Source organism: Gouania willdenowi, chromosome 7 (genome assembly GCF_900634775.1).
Source record: "Gouania willdenowi chromosome 7, fGouWil2.1, whole genome shotgun sequence".
NCBI lineage: Eukaryota > Metazoa > Chordata > Actinopteri > Blenniiformes > Gobiesocidae > Gouania > Gouania willdenowi.
Genome location: NC_041050.1, coordinates 12,429,329 through 12,453,204, shown reverse-complemented (window position 1 = coordinate 12,453,204; position 23,876 = coordinate 12,429,329). Strand labels below are relative to the sequence as shown.

The window sequence follows — 23,876 nt, the reverse complement described above, 5'->3', positions numbered from 1 at the left end:
ATAATGTAGGATTACAGTATGTATGGTTGTTTTTAAACCATCACTGGGTCCTCTGTAATTATCTGTAGAAGACTCATAGTTGAACACCACTTTACACTCCTAATTTGTTCTTTTTTGTGTTGGGTGCAATCACTCTCACACAATAATATGTGGGTTTCTCCAACCATACTATATGGGCTACTGCTGTCATAACTGTATGCTGTTGCTTTTTCAAAACGTATGGCTGGTCTGCTGCATAGGAAATTGACTGAGCTGAAGAGACTTTGTCTTGTGTTCTCAGCAAGAGGAAGAGGACCCAGACAGAGGCCAGCCCTGTATGCGCTGTGGAGATCAGTGCCCCGGCTTCCGTGTCCATGGCTGGAGGTAAGACGAGAGACTCTTAAACATCGTCTGTGCTGCCTGTGAAGCTAACAGGAAATGTTTGTTCCATGCTGCTGGATTCCTTTTGGCCGTGTCAAACCAGCTTTTTTTTGTGTTATTCATAGATCAACACAAGGTATATGTTTTTTTTTTTTACAATTTTTATTTTACGACAGATGCTCCACTGTTTTTACAAGTTTGGCCTAAAACATACTGTACATAATAGAAGATCTGTGTTTAAAAAAATGCCTAATTATGCATCATATCTTTTAAAGATTTGCTTTATAGAGTCTGTCACTGTGATCTCATTTGCCATCTTGAATTTCCGTAAAAGGATCATGGGTTTATGACGTGAAGTGGGACATCAGCTCAATATTTCCAATGAAGCACCATTGAGGTTGCTTTGTTTACATTGTAATCAGCAGTACAAAAAGACAAAACTCTCTCTTCCCAGATGGAAACGGTGTATTTGACAGACGAGTAAATAGGAGGAAGTAATTCCAGGCACTCTCTGTCCGGTTGGTGATCTGTGGTGCATCTGTGCAGCTATCATTGCCTTTAGCATTCATATCAACAGTCATCAGAGGTTTTTTCTTCATTTAACTTTTTTGTGTATGTTAGTAATCAGCCTTTGTTCCAAGCAATGAATGATTTAAACACATCCTCACTACACACCAAAAATAACCAGCTAAATTCTGATATTCTCTCTTTAGTTAACTCTTAAACATCCTCCTCAATGATTTATAAGAATCAAAGATCCCCATTAGGGATGCACATGGTTAACTGATAACACGGTTATTTTTATAAATTAGATACTTACAGGTACATCTCAAAAAATTTGAAATATCATGAAAAAGTCCAATATTTTTTGTCACTCATTTCAGAAAGTCAAACCCATAGATGATATAGGCTCATGACAAATAGAGTGAAATATTTCAAGCCTTTATTTCTTGAAATTTTAATGATTATGGCTTACATATAATATATGGGTAATATATGACAAAAAATATTGAACATTTTCATGATATTCTAATTTTTTTTAGATATACCTTTAAGTCAGTCAGCTCATGTGGGCTCGTCAACATGTGCAACACATACTTAACACAAGCCCCCTCACCCTAAAAGAAACAGTTTTCTAGACTACCACTCACTTCCACGTTGAGTTAGTCGAGTATTATCACATCAACTTGCTGCGGTCGGAGAGTCATACAGTTTCTGTTCCGAATGCTGACCCAAACGAAATAACAAGCGCAGGCACAGCTGAAGTGTGGTAAATATGTGTGTGGTATTATCCATCCTGTGTGAGGGAGTCTCAGAGGACAAGCAAAGAGGAGGGGTGAAGGATAGACTGACATCTGGATGATGGAGTATAAATTGGTTAATGAGCGTCTGTTATCGATTATAAAAGAAATTAAAAATGAACATCCCTAATCCCCATGTATTTTTTTGGGAGAAAAGGGAAAAAACATAAAATAACTCCAAATATTGAGAAATTACTTTTTAAGTCGAACAACATGTCTTGATTACGATTTGACTTTAAACTTTTCCCAGTGCAAATTTAGCATTTTGAAATTAAACTAAAAAACATGGTGAGTTTTTAAATCTGATGGTAATCATTAAAAAGATAAAAGAAACAATTATCAATGTGAAATGCTAAAAAAATCCCACACTGCTCCAGCGGTTGAAGAACAACAAAACATCCATGTTTTTCTTTACTACAAGCTGTGTTGTGTTTTCACATGTTTGCTGAGGGACAGCCAGTGGTAATCAGCTTAGCTTTGATCTGTGTACATGATGAGGGCAGATATACATTTAAGACAACAAACATGACCCAGCTATGCCTCTGGATGCATAAGAAGCTTGATCTGCTTTGTAATATGGACTAAAACAAGCCATTAAGCCTTGATTTCCACACAACAGCCATTAGTGTGAGTTAATTTCATGTGAAAACAGAAGCTATGCTAAGCAGCAGTATTGAAAAAGAACCAAAAGACCTCTTTCTCTGTAAAAAGAATACCCAACACCTCTGTGAGGTGAGAGGCTTTTAAAGTAAAAGTTACATTTCCCCTGAAGTTCTATACCCTTTTACCCTGTTCAGCAATAAGTAGATAAAGGTTTGCGTTCCATTTTCCTCTTTTTTCTATCTACCGTATATATTTTTTGTACGGGCTTGAACTTGTTTATAGTCGTTCAATGCTGGAAACTGTCTCCAACACATCCTGGGACAGACATCCAAAAGTAAACATAAATGTATGAACTATTTTTAAAAGCTGACCAATTTGCTTTAGATGCATCACCTTTTTGTTTTATAATGGTAAAATTCTGCTAAAAACAGATTTTGAACATTGCAATCCTACAAAAGCATATATTGCATATAATAAACATATCAACAATAATGTGTAATGAGTTTCTGACCACGTCTGATCCTCAAGCTTTTTTCTGCAATTCCTGTTCCTAAATGGTATTTTATATAATTTATTTTTGATGTTGTTTATCTGTCAATGACATCCCTGAGTCTTAATTTAATTTAATTTGTTATTTCTTGTTTTATCGTGTCTTCTTTTTTTCTTTGTTTTTTTGCCTTTCTCCTGTAGTTCTGCACTTTATATCCACATCCATCTGCTTGGTTCTTCTGGTTATTCCAATCCTGTCAGTCACACTAATAAGATTAGGCCATAGTGCTGTGATAGTCAACCTGTCATCCACCTTTCAGCCTTTAAATGCACGTTCTCTTTTCACAGATATTTATTGTTTAAGATGGTTAATTAAGATTAAGAAGAAAGATAATGGGATTATTTCACGGATTGTTGGTTTGTTTGCTGTGTGATATTAGAGGATGAGTTTAATGAAGCTTGTATTCTCTTTTTGAAATATTATTCAAAAGATTCTGGTTGATTTAATCACATTAAAAGAAAATCCCAATTCTGAGAGAATTTTGGCTATTAAAAAAAATCTATTTCTCAATGTCTCAGCTCATCTCAACATTTCCTGCACTATCGTGGATAGGTTTTTTTTTTTGTTTTTTTTTTTAAAGCATTTTGTATACACCTGCTCTTCCTTCCTGTCTGATAGGCTTACTTTTAGAGTTACATATTGTATTACATTCATACAAGTTAAACGTCCAGAAAAGTTTAAAAGTTATCATGACATGGACTATTGGACTACTATGACCTAAGATTGTAACGTTAAACCTGGAATAGATTTGTCAGAGGATAATTATTGCAGCATAAACCTTCTCAAACAAAGAGATCTGGGATGGATGTCCCTTGGCAAGGTCCTAAAAGTAAAAAGTACATACACAAGTTTTATGTCGCATGTTTGAAGTTTGCAGTAACCTTATTTTACTTTCACATCAAGAAAATTGCTTGGAAATGTCGACAAAATTTAAAACTTGTATCTAGGGCTGGGGGATTTTTCCTTTAAAAAATCTCTGATTTTTTAAAGGAAAAACTTGAGTTTCGATTAAATTTTTTTTTTAATGCACTTAAAAATCACTGCAGACATCAGATCAAAAGTGCTACTTTATTGCTGTGATTGTCCTCAAGAGTTAAAATGCATAGAACAATCCCAAAATAAAAAGTAAATGAGACTCTGTCATTCAACAATTTCAAGCTTTAACCCAGGTTTAAGCAAAAGTGCAACAGCAACTTCACAGTAGCTTAAATTTTCTGATTAAGAAGTCATATAACTACATATTTTATAACACATAACATTACAATACAATTAAAAAAATTATCTCTTCCCTTAGCATCTCAATATAGTGCAAATAAAACATTAAACACAAGCCTGTGGCACACACATAGCCTACTCAAAGGGTAAACAAATGTAAACAAAGAGGGGGCTGGCTCACATCGAAACGTGAAAGTCCAAAAAAAATAGAAATGTTTTTAAACTCGAATTTGCAAAATAAAAATTGTTTTTATCTACAAATTCGATTAATCGATTAAATCGATTTTTTTGCCCAGCGCTACTTGTATCGTACTCTGATTGCACAGAGATTGTTTAAGAAACACCATGTTGGGACATTTTAAGAATGACAAACATGAAAGTGATCAATAGATTGAGATTAATAGGGGTCACTCTCTAAAATCCCAGAGTTGGCTCCTAATTGTATCTACTTTGATACTAATTTAGTCTCACACCTTCACTGATGGAGAAGATGATCCAACTGGCCATAGGCTCAGCTGCTAATGCTCGCTGAGAGGGAAGTGATCCATCTTCATCCTGTGCTTTTTCAGATGCAGCTTAAACCATGGTGGGGGGCAGATGGTCTCTCTGGCCCACCAGCAGCCAGTGAATTGAGTTAAATCTGACCCACAGGTCCTCAACACGCTTCAGAAGTGTGCACAGTCACCATCGGTATCAGTCTGCGCAGCCAGGCTGCAATTACTCAGTCACTAATTGGTAGCAGACAGTTATGAGACGAGGCCCATCTGTTTGTTAAAACCAGATCTAAGGAGGTGTCGCTGGCCCCCACTGTAGTTGGTCTCACTTATAGATTATCTCAGCAGCAGGGCCCGCCTAAAGCTGAGCATCATCATACGGACGCTTCACTGGACGTCTCCTCATTTTTAACAGCATCTGACTCCCTTTTAATGCAGTCAAATCACAAAGGCAGTGTTTAATCTGATATTATTTCATAATAGTTATCAAGCATCAAACTATCTATTGATAATGTACTATGATAATAACTAAGGGTGTCCCGATACTTTTTCACTTTGGGTGCAATGCCGATATTGCAGCCTTTCCCTTGAGTATTGGCCAATCAAACATACTTTTATTACTTATTTTGTAGTGTGGAATATTAGAAAGGCTTGATGAAAAGATATTACTTAGAGAACAACTGTCAGCAACGGTAGGTATGAAAAAAACTGATCTATTTATTATTAACCAATCGGTTACATACATTTTAACCCTAAACATAAGAATATTCTACAATTGAATAAAATAAATAAATTAGAAGATTTCAATTAAATCATATTTAAAGTGCAAAATAACAACTTGTTTACATGAGTATAAGATTCCAAAATTCAATAGCATTAAATAATACATTTGAAGACCCTAAAAAATTTGCTCAATAAATTGAATGAAAATAATTATGTATCGGAGTGCTTTTATCAGAGATTTTAGACACAAGCCGATATAATCCAATAATAACATTTGATTTTTTTTTTTTTGCTGATATTGAACCAATGCAATATCAGATCGAGACACCCTTAGTAAATGACAGCTCAGCATAAACCTGGTCCCAGCATTGAGCTTTTGACACCTTAAGGAGAATAAGCTGAAATTAGAAAGGCTAAGTAGCCACTGTGTAGCTTTATAAACAGTTTTATGATAAACTCAAAAAAAAGAAACACAGCTATTCAGATCTATATTGAATCAAACAAAATAGATGAAACTGGTTTAAAATGAGGGCACACGGTGACTTAGTGGTTAGCACGTCCGTCTCACAGCAAGAAGGTGCCTGGGGTGGACACTTGGGTCCTTTCTGTGTGGAGTTAGCATGTTCTCCCCGTGCTGCGTTGGTTTCCTCCTGGTACTCCGGCTTCCTCCCATAATCCAAAAACATGACTGTAAGGTTGATTGGAGTCTCTAAATTGCCCATAGGAGTGAATGTGAGTGTGAGTGGTTGTCTTTGCCTGTGTTGCCCTGCGATAGACTGGCGCCCTGTCCAGGGTGTACCCCCGCCTTGCGCCCAATGTGAGCCAGAGATAGGCACTGCGACCCTAAAAAACTGGAACAAGCGAGTCTGAAAATGGATGGATAGATGGTTTAAAATGGCTTAAAGTTATCGAATTTTTTCCAATCTTCAAATCCTGGCTCTTGTGTTTAAAGGAAATTCACTTTATTTTGTATTCTGTAATTTAGGAAACAGTAATATTGCCTACATTTTGTCATACAGCAATGATCATCTGATACACACCATCTAAATATAAATACAATGCAGTATTGAATCATTTCTTTGCATCATTGATCGGCCAACGTCAAGTTGACGTGTATTAAGTCAGAGCCGCGTTGCGACTTTTCACGATTGCTGAACGTCCTGCTGTCTGCTTGATGTCTCACCGTAAACACTTGTTGTCGTGCACTCTCATCTTGATAACAACAAATGCTGCACAGCAGAGCATTACTCATGGGCCCCTCATTTATCTGAATAATAACTGCATCCAAGCTGCAGTGGCCCATCTGCTGTGAATCAGTCACAGCGGGCTGGTTGGAGGAGCGAAGGCACATTCTGTGTAGTCTTTGTCATTGTTACTGGGACGCTGACGTCTCTCCTCTACAGAGGCAGTGTGAGTAATAACAATATCATTAATTTTGTGTGAATTTGAACATCAAAGCGTATGGCCATGCGTTGGTGTTTTTATAAAGCAGGGTTTCATTGTCGAGGCTGTATAAAGCTTTACTTTGGGCCAGTGTGAGGAGGTTTGAGGGTGGGAGTTGTCAGGGGTCGGGAGGGGGTTTTTAAAAGAGCCTGGGTCTTGGGGAAACTATCACACAGAGATGATGCTGGAGAAAGTCTTGTTCTCATGGCACTCAGGCTGGTAATGAATGAAGAGCAGATCAAAGCTGGGATGGGACGTCAACTGCAGGACGAGCAGGACTGATTGGTCATGTTTACAGCAGGTAACCAATCAAATTGTACAATAGTATTGTCTAGCCTGGTTTTTGTACATTTCGTTGCTTACCTGATGATGATCAACCACATAGCCTTTCTCTCAACAGGATTGATTGTGTAACTTTCTGTTGTCTTTGAATCCTAAATTGAACTTGGTTTCAAATATTTGTCAGTGAACAGGCTTCAATGTTTGCATCCATTAAAATTCTAATGGCTTTAGCTTAGCATCCCTGAAGTTATTTCAGTAATTTAGTTCCTCCAAATGTCAATATTGAGAAAACCTTTCTTATCTGCATGCGTTAGCGTTGGAGGCAGAATGTGACTTTTGGTCCGTATAAGCATTTGCGTCATTTCCCTTATTCGTAAGGGCATGGCTGCAGGTGGTGTTAAGATTCATTCTTTTATATAAGAAGATTAACAACAATTTTTTTAATTATTATTAGGTTTTTTTAAGTGATATTTCTGTGCTGTTTGATTAATTTTTTGTTTTTCTAAATTACAGTGCCAAGGCTCATTATGTCAACCCAGGAGGTTCACATGACATGAAAAATCAGTATAATGTTATCCTTGATATCATTGATAAATACAGTAATATCAGAATCACCAGCTATGGTAACTGCTACTACCACTCATACAGTGGAAATTGTTTATTATCAGGGATTATAGTTGGATCAATAAATAGACATTGTACCCATTTATTTTAAGATGGATGTTTCTTATTTTCTGAAGTGATTAGTTATTTTTATTAGTGCTGCATGTAGTTCAAATTGAAGCTGAGTCGTTGTTTCAGTAATAAATGAACAGGGTCAGGATGAGCACAGCAGGTTTCTGTAAATTACATTGTTAGAAGAACCATTTAAAAAAAAAAAAAAATGGCTGAAAATGACTCATGACTAAAAAAACTCATGCCAAAGCAATAACGGTTTATAAAAGCCTGTTGTTAATCACTTCGTTTGAAAACAAAGGTTTTGGTTTGTATACTTACTGTTTAAGACAGTTACTGTGATTATTATTATTATTTCTGTCTAAAAAGTAAAGACAAACGTTTGCAAACAGGGACAGGATTCGAGGCACTTCAAATGTTGAATACATTATTACTTAGAAGTTGGTATGCCCCAGTCTCATGAGTTGCACAGGTGGAATGTGTGAAGCTTTTCACCATGTAACCGATGGCAGAGCTGGGTGATGGTAGGGTACTGGTGGGTTGGACTGGTTGAGAAATGGTGCATCTGTGCTGTGATGCTGCTATGTTTGAAGGTGTCTTGATTCTCCTCCAATGCAGCTGGAGGCAGATCCATGCCAACACAGCGCTGACTGTGCAAAGGTTTCAGGCATGTTTGAAAATGGCTGTGAACTCAAAGATGTTTAAAATTGCATTGATAACTGTTAACAGTTTAATTTCATTAACAAAATACAGCAATTGAACCAAAAAGACAGCATCTGCACTGCCTTTCAAACATAATTTGTTATTATAGGTATATTTAACTCTTTTCATTTACATACTAGTAAATTGTTCTTCTATAGATGTAGGCCTGCTCAGATAATAATATTTATGTACTTGAGACAGAGAGAGTGGAAAATTAACAAATGTCAGCATTAAAAATATGGGGTTTTATAATGTTTTATTTTTGTACAAAATGATAACCATAATAATGATGGAAATGATCTTGATTAAATTGAAAATACAAGGGTCAGGCTTGGTCCAACACCAGGCGGGAGATGACCGCAAATTCTAAGAAAAACTATAGAAATAAATATATTCAGGAGCCACTAAAAAAGTTTTATTCACTTATTTACAAAATGGGATTCTTTAAAATGTGTTATCAGTGATCACTCATTCATTATGTCATTATGCTGTATAGTTATTTTTTCACAGAATTCTGAGCAAATAGTTGTAGGACAAAGGGGGTACTTGCATTCAAAAGTAAGAAAAAGGGGGTACTTGAGACAAAAAAGTTTGAGAACCACTGATCTATTTCATAATCCAAGACAGATTATGTGATGTTAAGGTCAATCAGTTCCTTTTTTCATCATATCTTGCTCCCCCTAATGATGATCAAAATCCAAGAAGAACTAGTTTTTTTTAGTATTTGAGAATGAAGTAGTGTTGTTGATTGATTCTTGTCCAACTCGACATTTTAGTCAAAGTAGTTCAAAACTGGCCTATTTTGTTGGGTTGAAACCCCGGCTATTGCAATAAAATTTGCTCAGAATGGTCATTTTTGGTGGCTTCTTACATCACAAACCAGCTCTATTGGCCCCACCCCTTCAATTAAAAACTAGCACCTGTCAACTGAAATAAATGTGAATAGAGAGGTATAGTGAGTATTGAGTAGGTAGTTAGCATAGCATAGATGTTCTTTTGAGATTTTATAGTGTAGACTGAGCGTGTCTTAACTTCTCCAGGAGCCCATCCCATAATCAAGTCATTTTTTTTTAAATTTCTAGCCTAGACTAACATCAGCCAGTTACTCTTTATGCTTTTTTAACCAGTAGAGCAGAGTGAAGAAACCTGGGTTGTTGGGGTTTTTTATGCTTACCCCCTGCATGGGGACTCCAAGTATTACAACCTCAGTAGGAGAGTTTGTGTCCATCACCCAAGTTAAAGTCTTCTGCACAGCTGTTTGTGTTTTACTCAAGTACTGTTTCATCCAGTGTGGAAAATGTATGATATTCTGCATAAGCAGCTCATCATTCACCGAACAAAAGTCTATAGGAAATCTCTAAATTTGTGCAAGTATAATCTCAAACTATGTTTGAATAATTGTTTTGTTAGTATTATTATTTTCATATTCAATATATCATAACTGCCTTTTTGACAACAATGGGTTTTTGAAAGTGAAAAAGCTGCCTTCATCCCATATAACCTAAAGTTTATAAAACGGATAACTTGTGACACCCTCCTGTCATTTCCGCCTTTTAAAATAATTGGTTACAGAGCAATTAAGATGCAATTGATCAGAAACAGAGACCTGTGCAGTCTTGCGGCAGTTGTGCACTTGTGTTTTGGTGTTGTGGGGGTTGGGTGCTGGAATAAAGCAGCTTTGTGCCTCATGAACTTGAGCCACAAGTGCCAGCTGGCAGGCAGTTATGCAGTCACACCCGAAATGTACACATGTAATACACAATGCATATGGAGACGCTGCTGTATCCACTGAAATATTGGACGGTCCCATGACACGGAAATCTCTCAAAAGTCTTTGAAACATCTCCACTTTTCTCATGGTTGGACTCACACCCATTGCCAGACGGAATTGTCTGAACAACTTGGGCTGTAATACGAGGCTGAGGGAGATTATTGCTCCCATCTTCACCCCCCTCTCTTAACTGCCTCAGATTGACTGCAGAGCTTATGTCAGTGACCTCATTTCCTTCTAGTTTGGGGGGGGAATGCTCCAGTGACTGCTTGGTGTGATCAAAGTGCTAACTGCTCTGACTCTATGTTCTTACTCAGAGGTTGTGTTTTTGTGTTTTGCTAAGCAGGCTTGTGACAACTGTTGCGTTAGTAGCTTTTGACTGCAGGGTGTCTGGCTGAGTCAACCTCAAGAATGTATGTGGGTTGGTTCGTGCCACGGTGTCTCCCAACACAATGTGTGTCCATAAATAATGTGGCGACAAGCTGTAGGAGTGCCTTTTACGAGCGCAATGTACAGGAGAGCTATGACTTTATAGCTGTGGTTTTCTTTGTTATCTCGATGAAAGCCAGAGTTTGTTTTGATTTAATGGCACACTAGTCACATCATGTGTAAATTCCGGCCTTGTTTATAAGTTTCCTAGAAAACTAGAGAAAAACAAAACCTTTTTCTCTTGAATTAAAGTGTGGAAATATGTTTTCTACCTTTTCTTATTTGAACGCCATTCTGCTCTAAATCTTGCTTTAAATTTTCCCATTATTTTAAGCCACAACAGCCACTCACAACCTAAAGCTGCTACCCAGGATCATTTTTTGTTAGATAAAAATCATATTTTATTCCTCATGGATCAATGAATCAATCATTTACACCAAAAAGAAAGGAAAAAGGCCAAAATTGCCGCTTGAAAGTTGGAAGTTCATTTTTGTCTCCTTCCGTTTGAAATGTTCGCGCATTGCATTGTGGGATGTGGCGTTGCGGAGATGAGTGCATAGAAATGTTTTACTTTACTGTGATTTGGTTTTTTTCGCCAGACAAGGAGGACAGTGAATCGTGACACCATTTTTGTTCTAGTTTGTTCCCAGTATTCCCCATGATATCAGAATAGGGATGTAACAATTCACTCAACTCCCAATACGATTCACGATACTGGGTTCATGATACGATTCTCTCACGATTCATTTTACAAAATGAGTTGTAGACAAATGATGACTGAAAAACATTCTTTTCTTTTTCTTTGAAAAAAAAAAAACATTGTACTATTTTCTTTTATCTTTCATTGTCAAAATAATCCCTTGATGAACTATGCAAAACAATGCAATTTAATTAAAAATAAATCCTGAATGAAATAGTACAAATGAAGAAGAATTCATTTAAATTCTGGCTCTACAGTAAACTATGCAAAACTGCATAATAGTTCCTTTTCTTTTTAAAAATGCAACTGAAAATGTATTTTGTGCCTTAACAATTGGACCCATATCAAAGAAATAATGTAATAAAACATACCATGGCTTTCATTCTCTCTCTCTGGTTTCTCCCTTTCCTCTCTGTGTGTTCTTTCTTTCACACCTCTTTTATTTTGTCTTGGGGAAGCTAAAATGCTTCCATACTTCTGATTTAAAACACGGTGGTGCGTCCTAAATTTCAAATTCTAAATAGATAGCGCCCTTTACTGTAGAAAAATAAATAAAATAAATTAAAATATATATATATATATTTATTTATTTATTTATTTATTTTTTTTAAGTACTGCGATTCAATTTTTAACTGCCTCACAGTTAATCTTTACATCCCTATATCAGAATATAGTAAAAACACTTCCATGCACCCGCCCCTCGACTCCACATCCCATAATGCAATGTACAAAAATTCCAACAAATGTGGTGTGTAGCAAAAAAAAAACAAGTTTAAGTGACAATTTTCAAACTTTTCCCTTTATTTTTGGAATAAATTATGTTCAATTCATTTATCTATGAGGCCTACACTTTTATCAGGGGTATTAACTTGGTTGGAAAACACATTTTCTCTACCTTTACTTATTTGGATTCCATTCTGCTATGAATCTGGTTTCCATTGATTGATTTTATATGCTTATTATTTCATGCCACGACAGCCGCTCACAGCTTAAGTCGTACACCTGTTACCCTAAAGCTAAAATCAAAAGACATTTACAGACCTGTAAGCCTTCAGTCATGTACAAAATTGTTTTTAATTTAATTTCCAAAAAATCCAACCTGTGGACATGTTGCTCATTGTGAGGTTACTGTTCTTGGTGATGAAGCGCATTGCTGTCTTTGTCTTCCTTAGGAAGATCTGTTTGCACTGCAAGTGTGTGCGAGAGGAGCACGCTGTGCAGTCGGTGCCTGGTCAGCTGGAGAAGATGATGACCAAACTTGTTTCAGACTTTCAGAGACACTCCATCTCTGATGACGACTCGGGCTGTGCTTCAGAGGAATATGCATGGGTTCCACCAGGACTCAAGCCTGAACAGGTAACGGATCGAGACAGAGAAGACACGCCAAGTCGGGTCATAAATTAGAGCTGCACATGACAATGAAAGGCCCATTTTTTTCCCTGACTTGTTCAAGCAAAAACTGAATTCTGACAACGTGTAGCTCAATGGGGGCTTGACTGACATCAGGAGTATTAAATTAACTTTTTAAACATTAAAAATGTGACCTCGCTTTCCTTCTCACTCAGGTTTATCAGTATTTTAGCTGCTTACCAGACGACAGGGTGCCTTATGTGAACAGTCCAGGAGAGAGATACCGAATCAAACAGCTGCTACATCAACTTCCTGCCCATGATAGTGAGGTAATGCCCATGGTGCTGATGTGATGATGACACATAGTGTTAAAGCTTTTAAAATGAAAGAGTTCCCAACACGGCAAATTAAATGTGTTGCTTGAACAAAAGCGGAACACTGTTCTACATCGTTTTATGCCATCATGGGTTGGTGTGTTGTTTGTTTTTTGCAGCCTCAGTACTGTAACTCACTGGATGATGAGGAGAGGAAGGAGTTGCGTCTTTTTAGTCAACAAAGAAAAAGAGAGAACTTGGGAAGAGGCGTCGTCCGACTGTTTCCAGTGACCATGACCGGAGCCATTTGTCGACAGGTATAAACATCATTGATTTCAGGAGACACAGCTCACCATTTTGATTTCCTTGTTCTTAACTGTGTTTTTTCCAGTGCGGCAGACAGATCTGTGGTGGAGACCTGGCCGTGTTCGCCAGTCGGGCAGGACACAGCATCAGCTGGCACCCCCAGTGTTTCCAGTGTGCCACCTGCAGTGAGCTGCTGGTCGACCTCATCTACTTCTTCCAGGACGGACAGATCTACTGCGGGCGGCACCACGCAGAGAGACTCAAGCCCCGCTGTCAGGCCTGTGACGAGGTGACACCCACTCTGTGAAAGAAAATGCTTTTGTTTTGGTCAATGAGTCAACATTTAGCCAGTACTATATGACATCATGATCCTATCATGGCTGCTGAGAGGACGATACTTATCATATAGTCTCCAGAATGTTGTCCATAAATGGACGTGTTGAAGCAGGGGTGTCAAGTGGGCCACAGACACCCCTGGGCCACAGATTTTATGCAAGAAAACAAGTGATTTCAACAATATTCTGCTTGGTCAAAGTGATGTTAAAGCCCTAAGCACAAGCTGGCTCCATAGAAGTAGATATAGATAGATAGAAAACACAAACTCAAGGTTTTTACATGCCTCCACCATGTTTTGGTTCAAGCTGCTGGAGACAATAACGTTTTTAGTTCATTCTTACTGTACTTTCTTGTGATTGCCCCCAAAAACTCTGCCAAAGTGACTTCACAATACATTTCTAGACTTTACATAGACTGAAAGTTGCGGCAAAAACAATGGTCGATGTTTATTTTGGGGCTCACATGGAAAGATCTTGTGGAGTGAGGTAATGTTACAGGAAATACCAGGAACAAAGATGCAGTAAAGCGAATCACTGTCCTCCTTGTGTGGTGTAGAAACATAAGAAATCACAGTAAGAATTGAGTAAAAACACTTCTATGAATCCATCTATGTGACTCACTCAACATCCCACAATGCAATGCGTGAAACTTTTTTCGACAATGTCTATAAGAGAGGGTTTACAGTGGAGGTCAAAACAAACTTTCGAGCAGTGATTTCAATCCTTTGACATCTTTTTTAAGCAGGTGATCTTTAATTTATTGATATATGAGGCCTATACTACGTCTTTATCTGATTTTGTTTGTTTGATAGAATCAGTAGCTGTACACCCTTAAATATGCGGGAGATCAAGTAGCAGCAGACTCGCAGTGAACCCCGATTACACCTGGTGATAACCCTGGTTTTAAAGCCTCCTCCAGCATATTGTATGCTCCAGTCATGTATCATAGTTAAATGAAGGAGGGATATATTTTAGATATGTTTTTCCATTGGGAACCAAGAAATAAGTAGATTGTAAAATGCATTTGAGTTCCACCGTCACATATTCCATCGTTTCTCTGATCACTGCACTATGAGAGCAGATCTTCCTGTTGGTATCTGCTCATATTGAATCTCACTGTGACATAAGGGATTAGTTGAGATAGCTGACTAATGGATCTGCCTCTATTGACCTACTAAAGGTCTTTAGACACAGAGGAAGGATAAGCTTGCGGCTCAAGGTCGACGACGGCATTATTTCAGCCAAATTGTTGAAAATTTCCGCAACTTGCTCTCTTATGACCACTTTCCTGTCTCCCTCCTACTCTCAGATCATTCTAGCAGACGAGTGCACGGAGGCAGAGGGCCGATTCTGGCACATGAAGCACTTCTGCTGCTTCGACTGCGAGGCTGCGCTGGGAGGTCAGCGCTATATCATGAGAGAAAGTCAACCATACTGCTGCTCGTGCTACGAAGCGCTGTACGCAGAGTACTGTGACACCTGCGGAGAGCACATAGGTGGATCACTAAACTGTTTCTTCACTCATTTCTAACATACTGAGAATGTAGTCCATGGTGAATCAACCGAACACCTGAAATCATCATCTTTCAGTGATAATTGCTCTGACTTGATTGTCTTACAACAGAGTTTTGACCCCATGTGCGGTCGCCGGAAATTTAAATGAGGTCACTTGAAATGTCTAGTAATTGATCAAGTTAATTACTGAATAAAAATGTATTTAATAGTTAATTCAAAATATATATATTTTTTTCAAATTAAAACACTACACACAGTGTTAAAAAACTGTCTTCTGTACTTTCACTTTGTGAAAGATAAATCTAGTCTAATTAAGAAAAGAAAAGAAGAGTAAATGAAAGAAAATGAAATAAATACATGAATAAAATACAGTATGAAAATATCTTAGCTGGCACATCTTGTCACTAGTGTGTACAAATTAGTGTTACTCTGTATTTGAAACGTAGAATAACAAACACTATTAAAAACTAATTTGAGAAAAAAGAAGTCTGTGGGGTTGCTAGAAATTTGGGGTATAAAAATGGGGTCATGATCCAAAATAGATTGGGAACCACTGTCTTATCAGCATATCTATCAACCATTGATTCTTTTTATTATTTTTAAGATGCAAATTACTGATTTTTAAAATGTAAATTACTGATTTTTAAAATGCAAATTACTGATTTTTAAAATGTAAATGTAAATTACTGTGTACCAGTGTCAAATGAAATTTAGGGTTGTTTTTTTTTTTGTTGTTTTTTCCAGAGGTAGTTAAAGTCACTTTCTGATAAATCTGCAGAATCTGTAATTGCTGTAAACAATGGAGCTAAATCTGTCCAACTGTGTCATTGTACCCCACCTCAGGGATCGACCAAGGCCAGATGACGTACGAGGGCCAGCACTGGCACGCCGTGGAGTCGTGTTTCTGCTGCGCTCATTGTCAGCAGCCTCTACTGGGCCGTCCTTTCCTCCCCCGCGGTGGACTCATCTTCTGCTCTCGGCCCTGCTCGCTGAGCAAGGAGTGCTCAGACTCATGTGAGCGCACGCACACACCAAACAAACGGTGCCCGACTCCTGAGAAGCTCCGACAGCCACAGTGCGGTTCTCCACTGCAGCCACTAGAGGGCCCCAACCACAACTTAACACCTGTGAAACAATGCCTCAAAGCTGTTGTGAAAAAAAGAGGTAAATGAATACTATTTTAATGTGGTAATTATGCTAATTAGTGAGCATTTAGATGCCTTTTAGAGTAGCATTTTATACAATCCTTTTTGTTTATTTAACCCTAGAACAGTAACACTAAAAATACATGACAAATTGGAGTTTTTTTCTTTTATTTTCAAAACATCAGAGAAGTTGCTGAACACAACTTCATGAAAATAATGTAAATATGTTTGGTCAGGTGAAAATCACCTGCCATTAGTGTTCCAGGGTTAAAAATTTGCCTTTGATTTTGTTGTTTAACATGTCTTTTTTGGAAGCAGACACAGTGCTTATTATTAATGTAAATTTGAATTAAACACTTTATTGATCCAAAAGAAAGAGAGAGAGACACAACATGGAATTAAGACAGAATGAGCATAAAAAGAAAGCCACATTCAAATAAGTAATAAATAATAAATGTTCATTCATGAAGAACTAAAATGTAACAAAGGTACACATTTGTCCAACATTTCTATTCTAGCACCAAAAATAAAATGAGTCTGCAATTCTCTCTTCTTTTACACGTTTACTTGTTTGTCTTCTCTTAGACACTCACTGCACGTCTCCAGTTCAAAGCAAAGTCCCTCTTCCTGGTGCTCCACTTCCCACAAGAGGATCCTATTCACCTCTACCCCACATTCATTTAGGAAACGGCTTAGGGCCAACCTGGCCCAGTGATGTCCCTCATTACAGTTTACTACCTGGAGACTGTAATGTCAAACAGCTGGAGCTCAATGGTTCGCACTCAAGGAAAATATCCGCTGATAACGCCAGCAGAAACTGGGTGGAAAAGACAAATCAAGCTATGCAAGGTATTCTAAATAAAGATCACGCAGGCATTGCAAAAGTGAATACACCTTCACGACACCATCAACAGATTAATTTCCTCTTCCAAAATGTGTGTTTTAATGCATAATAATAGAAAATGTGTGTCTGCTACTGTGGTGATATCTAATATCTGACTCCATAATGTGCAGATGGATTATATAACATTTTTGAATGGTGTCCACACCTGTTAATTTTTTTAACATGAGTTGTCAAATTACTTTACCCCCACCAAGGAGGTAATATTCTAACCAAGGTTTATTTATTTGTTTTTTTCTGTTAGCAGACACTACATCAGGTGTACTTAATAGATTTTGTCAATTTGTCATTTTAACCAAAGATAGATTTTAAAAAATGGGGGTGCCAATACATTTTCGCCCATCTGTATTGTTATGTTAATGGCGATAGAAATTTGTTCCAAGAATTTAAAGTGTGAATGATCATCATGGTACCATGATCAGGATCCCTGATCCAGATAAATGTGAATATCTGGAAAAGAGATTTGGTGCTTGGTGGAGGTTTGTACTTTACTTTGTAGTTTTCTGATCTGATTATTTAATTTTCTTTAGTATCCCTCGACACAAAGTGTGGATAGAGGTTTGAGCTCCGTCCCTCCATCCGTCCGAGTTAAAGGGAACAGCTTTTCTCAGAAACCGTTTAAGATGGGATATCCAACTATACATCTGAGTTCTTAGATTTAGGGCATTTAGGAAAAGGTTGTGCGTCATAAAGACAACCAATTTGGCGGGGGATGTTGATGATTGTTGTGCTGTTTTCTCCAGGTTCACTCATCGACCCACTCGTTCCACCAGACTCTCCTTCCCTCCCACCTCCACTACCCCTGAAGTCACGTGATTCGATGTCGCAGGACTCGCCCCCTCAGAGCCACTCACAGTCAGGAGTCCAAAGCTCCGACTCCCCTCCTCCACTGACTCGCAGCAGCACAGCCAGAGTCAGCTTCAGGGAGCCAATCAGCAGCAGCTACTCCGTGGATGAGGATGAGGATGAAGAGGATGAGCTGCGGGAGGGTGAGGAGAGTCAGGGGGAGGAATTTGAAGTACGGTTTGGAAGGAGGCTTCCCCCACTAGAAGGTGTTCCTCCTCAGGTTGATTTGTTGGGTAAGAACGAGATGTCTTTTATTTTGAAAATGTATTTATTTTTTTTAAGTTTTTTTGACTCTTAGATTGAAGAGGTCTAGTTTTCAATCAATCGGTTAAAGTCAAATAAGTCATTAAGCCTATGAATATTTATTGTGTGATTCTTAAGAAAAAGCAAACATTGTTTAGTATGGGTTGTGCACTTTTATGAGGAACTTTAGTTTTAGGGTACATCATTATTATTTCTTCATAAGTTCCCTGTTGCCAAACCAATTGTCTTGAACCATCGACTCCCAGCTGCCCCCTAGTGGACATAATCTATAACACCAGCGCCCCACGCTTTGATGCGATTGCATCTTGCAAATTTGATGTCATTTGGAGCCAGAGTCTGCGCAGTAGGGTCCGGTAGGAGGAGCCCTGGTAACACGTCCCACCCATTTAGTGTTCTGCCCTGATGACTTACTCAGCCCAGCTACGACAAGAACATAAGTATCTTTCTCACTGGAAATTCTACCAACATCTTGTTCAGATGATCAGATCATAGAGGTTAGTACTAGTAGCTCAAAAAAACTGAACTAAAAAGTTTAATGGCATCTCAGCTTTCCTTCACGACGTAACTGCTTATGCTATTCACAAAGAGAGCTACGCAAGATCCGCAGCTGTCAATCATTGTAATAAATGACGTCAAATCCCATATTTCAACCTGAAATAACTTCTTTAAAACAAACTTCACAGAAAAATGAGCACTTGGATACAATGTAGGGTGATAATAACTAATGATCACAGCAGAGTTTAGGTTTGGAAAAAACTTATGTGACGAGTGTTTTAACTTGACAGGTTGACCAACATCCCATCCTTTATCATTGAGGAGGTGGGGTTTATGACCTATACTGCAACCAGTCAGCAGGGGGAGCTCTAAAAATGAAAGCTTCACTTTCCCGTGAGCGTGGGTGGCCATTCTTTTTACGGTCTGTGGATATGGACATGTGGACACTGAATAATTGATCATTCAAAATGTAATCATTAAATGTTATTTTTTTTACATAAAGGAAGTATAATTAGATTTCCCTTTGCACAAGCTACACGTATTAGATGTGGGGGTGAGGTTGAGAGTCCCGGTCTCTGCTTTTTACTCGTTTTTACTAGAACCCTTATGTGGCCCTCTGACTGTTTAACAAGTGTGTCCTAGAGACCTTAGTGTTTCCACAGATGAGATATGCACTTCAAAGTTACTGAATAAGCTGAATTAGTACCAGTTTGATATATACTGAAGAAGAAAAATTTCATGGTTTCACTTTAATTAGAGGGAAATATAGTAAAGGATGGCAAGCATTCACTTAAAAAAGTAGGAAATACTTAAGTTTCAACATGCAACACTTAATTTCTCTTAATTTGTGCAATTGTTTCATTTAGTTTTTAATGACTACATTTGAAACATTTCATAGGAAATCTGAATGTTCCTATTTTACTAGCCTCTAAATGCTTTTAACTGAAAGAATAAAACGTGTTTTTACAATTTAACAAGCATGTAAAAAAAACATTACTATAAAACTCTCCTTTTGAGTTTTTTTAAAAAATCATCACAATCTAAAAATCAAATCTACAGCATCTTTAACAATATCCTATATACACGAACACATTTGTAACAATGTGTCTATGAAAATAAACACTTAAAGATGGTTAATGTATCTTACACTGAGAAAGCGTTGCCTCATGAAGCTCATACATTCTCCTACTTGTTATTTTTCTGTGTGTTTTCTCTCATTTTTGTCTGTCCTACAGTTTTTGCATTTTGTATTTATTACAAAATATTACAAAAGGTATTCATTTTTCTTACTGTCTGCTCTTTTTTATTGTATGAAATTAGTGTTGCTGCAATGCATGAATTTCCCCTCTGGGGATCAGTAAAGGTATTCTATTCTATATTGTTCGAATTGACCAACTTTTAAATTAAATTATCTGCACAATAACGCCTTCACAATTTTCCTCAGATCTCAAATTCTTTCACTTGCTGTGTAACAAGAAAATACTTTACTAATGTAATGCAAGCTAATGTCCTCTCGAGTGGCTAATGTAGCATGAAATCAAATGTGAATCTGTGATGTTTTGCCAGAAAAGAAAAGAACATTTGAGGGAAATAAAGCAGGCAGACTGAAACTGTGGAGTCAGTGTTGTCGTTGAAGTTCCTGACAGAAATACTGACTCCATCAAATCCAAGCATTGTGGAGAGGACATTCAGTCTTCATCTGTTGTGTAGTTATGAAGACATTTTGCTTTACCTCAGTGTTTCTTGTCTCCAATCAGACGGTCCTTCACAGCAGCAGTGTCACCTGAGGCGAGGGTGGAATCGATGCCGAGTACCTTCAGACCCAAACCTGCACCCGGGCTCTGAGAGACGCTCCAGACGACCCGAACGTCCCCAGCTGGACACGGTGGACTGGAGAGAGGGACGGTGCTCATTTAACACATCCTCTTTGACCCTTCAGCCGGGACACTGCAAACACGAGGACTCCTGTTCCACGTGCTCCTCGTCTTCAGACTCTGAACAGGAGGGCTTCTTCCTAGGTCAGCCCATCCCACTGCCCCCTCAGCTCCGCAGGCAGCCGGACGAGGAGAGCCGGGACAGGGAGGAAGACGTGAGGGACATCCAGAGGGACAAAGGCTCCAGAGGCAGCTTTAGACGGAGACGAGCTCACAGTGTGGGTGCAAAAGACAAAGATAAAAACTGTGCCATCTCCTGACACCTCAACAGATCACAACGTGCTGTTTAATCAAACTACCGTCATTACTCTGCTGGTCATGTGACGCAGATGAACCACAGACATTCTACCCGAAGCACAACTCGGCAAAGGGAATCACAGAGGAGCATCCACTTCCTGTTGGTGGTGGTGTTCATGCTTTATATGTGACATTGAGTAAATTTACTAAGTCCCTTAATCCTGTTTGTGTGTGATGTGATGGTTGATCATAAAGTCTGTGTTACAGGTCATTTAAACTGCAGTCAAATGTGACCGTTTGGAAACATAAACGTCTCCGACATATGCAAAACTATAGCTGCTCCTTTTACTTATCCTTTACAACTTCCTTATCTTCAGAGATCCCTTACAATCCAGTCTAGTCTCAAGTGGGCAGGAGCATACATCATTTTAAACTCTTAACAACTCTTAACATTACCTTAATGCTTAGTATTAAATTAATAACCTAAACTGCAGTTTTAAATGTTTTTATTTCTTTTTTTTCTTTTCTTTTTTTTTTTAGATCTTCTAAGCTATTAAAGGTCACAGAGAATCTATCCTGAAAAGCATTAACTTACTAATTTTTATGATACTTCACCTGCTATCATTGCTTTCCTTTAACATGCTTAACTATCCTGAGTTTCCTGACTGGCCTGAAGTTTGACATATTATACTCACCAGCCACTTATTACATTCCACAGTTTTGTTTTTTTTTTTTTTTTTTGTCTTGACACAAAATAGATTAGCCAATCACATGGCAGCAAAATAAGATTTAAGTATGTAAACATTCTGAATGTGATTAGCTGAAGGTCAAAAAGAGAATGTGGTCTTTTAAGTGCCTTTGAATATGGCATCACCATGTGTTCAATCCTTATGAGGACTGATATCTTAGGGATGTTGCATATTGTCTATCGCAAAATGTACTGATATATACACAGACCCCTCCCCACCAACCTGTTTTAAGGTCACACAATATAATATCTCTGTGGAAAGAAGAGGTTACAGCTACTTTTTATATATTCCACAAAATAAGAAAAGTTATTCAAATTCAGTAATGGGGAAAAAGTGCCATTTTTAATTTAACAGCGTCACATATCAGGTTTTCCATATCAGTGGAAAAACCGATACCAATGTCAACCCAATCACATTTTACAGCTAATATCAACCTTTCTCTAAACATTCCTTTGGCGTCCTTGTCTATGACACAGTAGCATTCTTTTTTTTTTACAGATTCTATTATTTATTCAAAACAAAGGTCATCCAATCAACCACAAGTATTTCTTTAAAGACGTTACCTTAAAACATCACATGATCACAAAGAGCTCATTTACAGACGCTGCTGGTGTCATGACTAATCTAATTTATTTCACTGTATTAAAAAAGGACCTTGAAAATCTAAGCTACAGAATAGATTTCATGACTCGACAAACGGACCGTGTCATCAAAAACTGGCTCCGACTTGAGAAACTCTAGAGGAACTACTTTCCTGCCTTCATTAAGTGCAATCAATACAGCAATGAAACTGAACTGTGGAATATTACAGGATGACACACTACTGCTTCGGCTGTTATCGTCTGTACAAAAAAAAGTGTAAACATTTGAACGTTCCTAAATGTTTTAATCTTTTGGGACTCAAAGGAAAATTGTCAATTTTCATATACAGTGTTCTGTTTACAACAGTTTTTTTTCTTTTTAATTTGGGGTTGAAAAAAATATTTTCTGTGTTTGAGTTTTTGGTGTATGTTGACATTAAATTGTGTTCACATCAGTGTGGTGTGGTTTTCATCACTCAGCCTTTACAATATTAATAATGTGTTCATCTGCTTCATTAATAATTCATTTTTTGATTTAGTTTGTCTTTTGACTAAAATGTAAGGCAAATTTAGTCCTCGAGACTATTTTGGTTACAGTCTAGTTTGTCAACTAAATTCAGTGTTGGGTAAGTAACTCTAAACATGTAATATATTTATAATACTAGTTACTGGGATAAAAATGTAATTTATTACAATATTACTATTTTTTTTTTTAATGTAACTGAGTTACTTTTGGTCCAGAACACTAGTTATATCACACTGATAGTGTTCATATACTTCTGCTGTTTCAGGAGCAGAAAGCTATTTTATTTTTCCCATAAGTTATATTTAACTATAATGATTATCTTTTTTTCCTCAATTCATTGCAAACAGTGAGAAAACAAAGCAAATATGCACTTAAACTAAATATACATGTAAGTTGAGTTTCTTTAATTGTAACTAGTAATATATTACCACTTTTCACTTTTGTAATGAGTTACACTACTGAGTTACTTCAAAAATGAATATCTTACTGTAATATATTACAAAAATAACTAGTTTCTCCCAACACTGACTAAATGACATTAAGATTTGAGTCGACTAACTCTGTTAGAGTTTTAGCATTTTTTAAAAGATTTATTTAGCATTAAATCATCCTAATATGGGATGGCATTAATGTTTTTAAATACACAGAATTGATGTGCTCAATGGCTGAGATCACATGAGTTCTGATTTTATTATTTTTACTGTCATTTATTTACATTTCTTTATTTGTGTTTGTCTTATGTAACGCGGTTTTTAACTCCCAAAAAAAATATACTATATAAATTTGATGCATTTTTATTATTATTTTCGTTTTTATTAGTACACGAAAAACGAATTGACTTTTTTTTTTTTTTTGTATTAGTTTAGTTTTGTCACTTAAAAAAATGCAGTCGTAAGTAACACAATCTTTGTAATTGTATTGATTTCACTCTGCTAGCATAGCTCTAGTGCTCATAAACATGTCTCAACATGGAGTAGATAAAGAGAAACCAAAGTACATTCCACCTTTGTGCAGGATTCAAACAATAGCAGGGTCACGTGACCAAAGGAATCAGCCCTGTGCTTCCTTAGAGGAGATTTAATGGGCCAATCAGCATGAGGAAGGGGCGGGGCTAGAAGCAAACACATGAG

General features: G+C 37.5%; 1 protein-coding gene across 5 annotated transcripts in view; it reads left to right on the top strand.

The window, feature by feature from the left end:
- Positions 1–21,609, top strand: part of prickle3 (prickle homolog 3) — a 30,173-nt gene extending 8,564 nt beyond the window's left edge. For 2 of the 5 annotated variants that reach the window (XM_028454003.1, XM_028454002.1), the window contains exons 2-11: positions 281–363; positions 12,421–12,604; positions 12,814–12,927; positions 13,092–13,229; positions 13,304–13,507; positions 14,863–15,049; positions 15,912–16,232; positions 16,799–17,062; positions 17,858–18,193; positions 20,477–21,609. In XM_028454003.1, the coding sequence (XP_028309804.1) occupies positions 281–363; positions 12,421–12,604; positions 12,814–12,927; positions 13,092–13,229; positions 13,304–13,507; positions 14,863–15,049; positions 15,912–16,232; positions 16,799–17,062; positions 17,858–18,193; positions 20,477–20,913 (2,268 nt within the window). In that variant the 3' untranslated portion in view covers positions 20,914–21,609. Of the gene's footprint in view, positions 1–239; positions 364–6,853; positions 6,991–12,420; positions 12,605–12,813; positions 12,928–13,091; positions 13,230–13,303; positions 13,508–14,862; positions 15,050–15,911; positions 16,233–16,798; positions 17,063–17,857; positions 18,194–20,476 lie in introns of those variants that run through there. The other 3 variants (XM_028454005.1, XM_028454004.1, XM_028454006.1) reach the window with 3 other exon arrangements.
- Positions 21,610–23,876: the final 2,267 nt, after the last annotated feature.